This window comes from Ochotona curzoniae, unplaced genomic scaffold, assembly GCF_017591425.1.
Source record: "Ochotona curzoniae isolate NIBS_2020 unplaced genomic scaffold, NIBS_Ocur_1.0 scaffold_4683, whole genome shotgun sequence".
Classification (NCBI taxonomy): domain Eukaryota; kingdom Metazoa; phylum Chordata; class Mammalia; order Lagomorpha; family Ochotonidae; genus Ochotona; species Ochotona curzoniae.
Window position 1 is genome coordinate 20635026 of NW_024467121.1, and position 6000 is coordinate 20641025.

The window sequence follows — 6000 nt, forward strand, 5'->3', positions numbered from 1 at the left end:
TCCAGTCTTTCAGTCCAACCGGGATTACCAAGAATTTTTAAATAATTGTGCAGCTTAATCCAAGTGGAGTCTCAAATAATTAAAATTGAATAATGCCAAAAAGAAATAAAAAGAAAATATTAAGGTACTTTCAAAAAGTTCATAAAAGATGGAATTAGATGATGCCTTTCTTAATGCAATCAAAAATGAAATCCATGCAGTTTTTTCATATGCATTTCCATGGACTTTTGAAGATCTCTTATAGATCTACAGGTAAGTAATTTAAAATGTTGCCTCATAAGCATATGTTTTCCAAATAAGTTTTTCTTTTTGACTTTAAATGTCAGGAAATTATAACAGAAACATTCATATTATGAAAATTCTGTAAGTCATTTCTTTTGTTCACTGCTATGCTTACATTGAGGATCACTTCCAAATTTTGTCATATTGCCTTACCATCATTTAATTCATTCTCAGTAGAAGCAATTTCTTAAATTATATCATCAAATTTCTTGTCTTACGAATGTTCGCATATTTAGATTAGTAGTAGAAAACAATTGCTCTCTCAGACTATATCACTCCTAATCTTTTACAGAAACCTTGTTAGATCTGAGACAGCATAGCCTGTTCACTGAAGTCCAGCTTTGGTCACTGGTATACTCAAATGTCTATTCTCAATGCCTTTTTCCACACCTTATGAGGACTTTCTGATATAAAAGGTTTTGCACATTCCTTCATGCTAGTGAAATTTCCCCAAAACGCCCAACTCAGTAATATGTTTAAATAGGTTTGCCTGCTGAAGGATTCTCCAAATGACCAGACCTGTATTCCAATGCCATCGCTTCTCTATTAACTGTCAGAAACACTCACTCACCTTTGGCATGTCAATAATTGATGGTCTCGGGATACAAGTCTGAAAAGTAACTGCTTCACAGTCTGGTTCATTGTCTGGGGACTCAGGCAGATGCTCAGGTACCTCAGCAGGCTGGAAGGTGGTGTGGTTGCTTGAATTCCTATTAGTACTGCCATTTCTTTCAGCACGGATGCTGGAATCTTGCCTCTTCTTTGGAATTCCTTCTTCCACTCCTGGGTAACTTTGGTGTTTTGTTGCTTTCACCATGGGCTGAGCATAGATTGTAGAATGAGCATCAGTTGTGCTGGGCTGTTCAAAGGGAGCATTCTCACTTGTATTTCCAAAGCAAGCCAGAAGAGCTGAGCATGGAAATGGATGCATCCTTCCAGATGGAGATTTTAGTCTTTTAGTGAGCCTTGCTTTCCACGTGGACATGACCTGCAGTGAAACATTGCAAAACTCACCAGGGAAAAGGAAATTTTCCAAGAGTCTAGATCACTTAAAATCACAACCGCCTTTCCTGAAGAGAAGGGCTTGCTAGTGGCTGTCCGCAAAGAAAAGTTGAAGAACTGGCAAGGCCACCCTCTCCAAGAGCCCCCTTTCCCAAGTCTAAGGTGATTTCATGCTAGTGCTTCACTGCTGTTTGGCGGCTTAACAAAGCTGTCTGTGAGGCGTATGGTTGGATCAAGTTACGGTCCCAGGCAGGACAGAGGCTTCAGCATAAGGTAGTGCCAAGTCAATAGGCAGATGCTTCAGGTTACCTTGGAGGCATAAAGATAATGTAGCCTGATAGGATTCGCCATAATAGCATCAGCCTGTATATCAATAACATCATAACAGCAGCAAAACCTTCTTCAGTTACCCTTTTCAAATATTTATTCACCCAAACAAAACAAAAAATGTCCCAGATACCTACAGTAAATGAAGACCCCTAAGAGGGGCCACGACCCTAGCAGCTGTTTCATTATTAAAGTGAGAGACAGACTTCAATTTTTTCTTTTTGAGAGACTCATGCTTGATGTCCTAAGGATGTTTTCCAGATGTTTCCTGAATCTTTCACCAACTTTGTCTGATGTCAGGATTCATATCGCATCATCCTTCTAATAATTATAAGTGAGTTTATATTGTTTGCTACCTATATTAATTCTTGATGAGTTTTCAATAAGACCCACCCCAGAAAGGAACCTCACATTATTCAATAATGCTATATATTATATTGTTATGTGAGAAGATAGTATGTACATTTGAAGAAGTATTTTTGTCTACTGTCTATACTGCCTGATTTTAAAAAGTAATGCCTTTTAGAACATAGATTTTCTATTTTCAAAATTTTAATATATAAGTGGAGAAAAATAATTATGTTGGTCTAAGATAATTTTCAGAATCAAGGGTTTCCTCAGATAAGCATTTGTTAGACATGTTCTAGAGACATAATTCTGCAATGATTTACCATTAATAGTGATTTCTGAGTCAAAACTTTAGGAGAAAATATACTGAAATTTGTTTACTTTGTTTTTTATGAATATTCACCTTTTTATTAGCAATATAGTTTACTTTCTTTTTTTTAAGATTTATTTATTTTTATTGGAAAGTCAGATATACAGAGAAGAGGAGAGACAGAGAGAAAGATCTTCCCTCCGATGATTCATTCCCCAAGTGTGCGCAACAACCGATGCTATGCCAATCCGGATCTAGGAGCCAGGAACTTCTTCCAGGTCTCCCACGTGGGTGCAGGGTCCCAAGGCTTTGGGCTGTCCTTGACTGCTTTCCCAGGCCACAAGCAGGGAGCTGGATGGGAAGTGGAGCTACTGGGACTAGAACTGGTGTCCATATGGGATCCTGGAGCATTCAAGGCTAGGACTTATAGCCACTAGGCCACACTGCCGGGCCCAGTTTACTTTCTTTTAATGTCATGTAAAAGATGTACTCTTTTTCCTGGACAATTGATAATTAAGACACTAATCCCCATTTTTCAGAAGTAGAAAGTGACTCTTTGATGCTTCAAGTACCTAATGTAGGATTATATCACTAGAAGACTTGGTTAGAAGCCCAGGATCTCTGCTATCTTGTCTGGTCTCTGAGTCGCCTTGCATGTGACAATCAGCAGATTGACACAACATCCAAACTGGAAATTTTGTTCTAAAAGGACAGTCATATTGTATGCCAAAGGCAGGTATGGCTTGAATATGGCAACAATAACACACTTTATTTTAGTCTTTACCAAATGTCAAAAATAGAAAATAAGAAACTTCCATTACATAGAGATTCTGTGTAGCAAGCCATGTGCTAATCAATCTGTTCCAAGACTTGTCAAGGTTGAGAACTCATTCTTCTTTTAAAACTGAAGTGCAAGCAATACAAATCCCACTTCCACAGGGAGCATACAAGGGCCCTTCAGAAAATTCATGAAAAAAAAAATGGGACCCACCACAATGGCTTAGTGGCTAAATCCTTGCCTTGCATGCACAAGGATTTCTTATGGCGCTGGTTTGTGTTCAGCTGCTACACTTCCCATCCAGTTCCTTGTTTATGGTCTTAGAAAACAGTGGAGGACGGCCCAAAGCCTCAGGATTCTATACACACAATGAAGACCCAAAAGCTCCTGGCTTCTGGCTTACATCAGCTCAGCTCCAGCCCTTGGGGCCACTTAGGGAGTGAAACAGTGGATAAAAAATCTTTCTCTTTATATCTCCTTCTCTCTGTAAATCTGCCTTTCCAATAAAAAACTGATAAACTTTAAAAAAAAATACAAACAATGAAAAAACTGCATTTATCTCAAAATGTCTTCACCCAAGCCAATTTATTTTTCAATTCCAGTTTCCATGATTTTATGTAATCCTGAGGATCCCTATAAATGGCTTTTTTTCTACAGTGCACTGAGTCAGCATCACTCCATGCTGCTCCCTTCTTGAGCCCCTCCCTTCTAAGCATGCTTACAGGAGAGTTGAAAATGGAACCTGACGAGACTTTTCTGAAGGCTTGGAGAGAAACAAATAAGAATTAAAAAGAGTAGACAACAATTGTTACCCTGGTTTCTTTATTTTTTTTTTCTTTCTTCCTTCCTCCCTCCAACTCTCTTGCAATTACGTGCCAAGAGTTATCTAGAACTGTGGAGACATTATTTACAGTGCAGCGTTCCAATGGCTACACACAGTGGACCACTGCATCACAAAGCTTGTCCCCCAGGTTTTCTGTATCTCTTCCTTGACTGGAGCTTGCATCCTTGCTTTGAGGACCACTTTATCTCCTCCAAGAGCTGTGTGTGCTCACGAGCATGCCTGAAAAAATAGAGGAGTCCCAGCATCTACCCATGAAAACAGTAGTGGTTTTCTTTTGTTGTTTTTTTTTCTTTGTTTCTGTTTTTTGTTTGTTTGTTTTATTACTACTCTGTTAAATCTAATCTAGAGAAACACTAATAGATAATAGTTAATGAGTGTTTAGTGTCGGGGTGAACTTCAGCAGGTTAACTCAGTTTAATCATCACAGCCCTAGGAGAGAGGTGATATTACTATCGTTTTTACTCATCAGAAAAAGAAGAGACAGAAACTTAAGTAACTTGCCCAAGGTCAACATACTTCTAAGAAAGACAGCCAGGACTAACAGTCCAGGTACCCCCGACCCCTGAGTACATGCAATACCACATCCCAAATTTCTCTTTTTCTCTGATTGCTTTTAAGATTTTGTATTTGGACTGATTTTTGTCAACTTTCATCTTATATTCAAAATTATTTTCTTTGCCACATTATACTTAGGATTGTTTAAGTTCTTAGATTTTTGAGTTTATGATTTTCATCAAATTTACAAAAATATCACTTTTTTATTCAAGCATGATTTTTTTAATGTTCTTTCTCCTTTCCTCCTAGCTCTCCATTTTCACATATGTGAAAATGTGTGGTATTATCCTACAGTTTGTCTTGCCCTGTTCATTTCTCCCCATCTTTTTTGTGTGCATGTTTTCTCTTGTGCCACTGTGAAAAATAATGAAGCATTTGAATGCCAACAGAAATAATTCAGACAAATCAAGGAAATTAGAAACACAGAAAAGGATTCAGGAACAAGATTCTTGGATAGGTGAAAAAAAAAATTAAACCACAGCTTGTAAGGAAAAAAAAAAGAGAAGTGTATGTGTTAAAAGTCAGGACAAGTGGTAGATTTATTTAGTGGGGAAGCTAAGGATGTGTTCTCAAGATCAACTCAATTGTCTCAATTGAACTTGACATCGTTGGTTGAGTAGGAGTATCAGTGAGGAGTCACTAGTATTTTTTTTCCTCAACTTTAAAAAAATTATTTAAAGTCAGAGGGAAATAAGGAAAAACAAAGATACACACACACATACAGAGAGATCTTTTAATCACCGGTTCACTCCCCAAATGGTCCTCACAGCTGAAGCTGGCCCAGGCCAGGAGCCCCAAATTTCATCCAGATCTCCCACATGAGTGGCAGAGGCTCAAGTCCTTGGGTCATTATCTGCTGCTTTCCCAAGAGCATTAGCTGAAAGTTAGATTGGATGAAAAGGAGCTGAAACTTAGACCAGGCTGTTCATTATGGTTTAAGATATTCTAAATGGTGGGTTAACCACTGTGAAAATGCCTACTCCAAGATATTGGACATTGAAAATGGTGGCTTAACTCACAGTGCCAAAATACTAGCTCCAGGTGTTAGACTTTAAGAAAAGGACAGTGATAGGAAATGGTCTTCTTTGGATATGGGGAGTTAACTTACCAAGGAAATAAAGTGGGACCGCCAGGACATAGGGCCCAGTGAACCTGAGAGTTCTTTCAGTGAGGTTTCTTCATAGATGTTATTGTTCTCTAACTGGAATAGGAAAGTGGATGAGGGATTCATGAAAGGCTTTAAGCTTCCCTAAGAAAGAAGGGGCTGCATCAGAGGTGCAAGTGGTACTACCACCTTGTTGTTCTCTGCGCCAGACATGCGATGTGGCAGAAACAGTTAAATCAGGACAAGCCTTCAGAACGTTTAATGTTTCCCTTGCAAAACTGATCTTCAAATTACTTTGCACCCATGGCACAAACAGTAAGCTTATGCATGATTATTTTAGATGAGAGCTTTTGATTTGGATGATAGGTCCTGGCATGCTAAGAGCATAGGTGTCCATCAAGTCCTTCCTGAATGTCCCCATTTGCAAAGAAGTGACACAGGCATGAAAC

At 38.6% G+C, this 6000-nt stretch overlaps 1 protein-coding gene across 1 annotated transcript in view; it reads right to left on the reverse strand.

Annotated features, from left to right (window-relative positions):
• The window catches only part of FAM107B (family with sequence similarity 107 member B), a 203837-nt gene extending 202570 nt beyond the window's left edge, over positions 1 to 1267 (reverse strand). Inside the window, exon 1 of the mRNA XM_040967826.1 lies at positions 854 to 1267. Within this exon, the coding sequence (XP_040823760.1) occupies positions 854 to 1267 (414 nt within the window). The remainder of the gene's footprint in view (positions 1 to 853) is intronic.
• Between the last annotated feature and the right edge of the window lie 4733 nt (positions 1268 to 6000).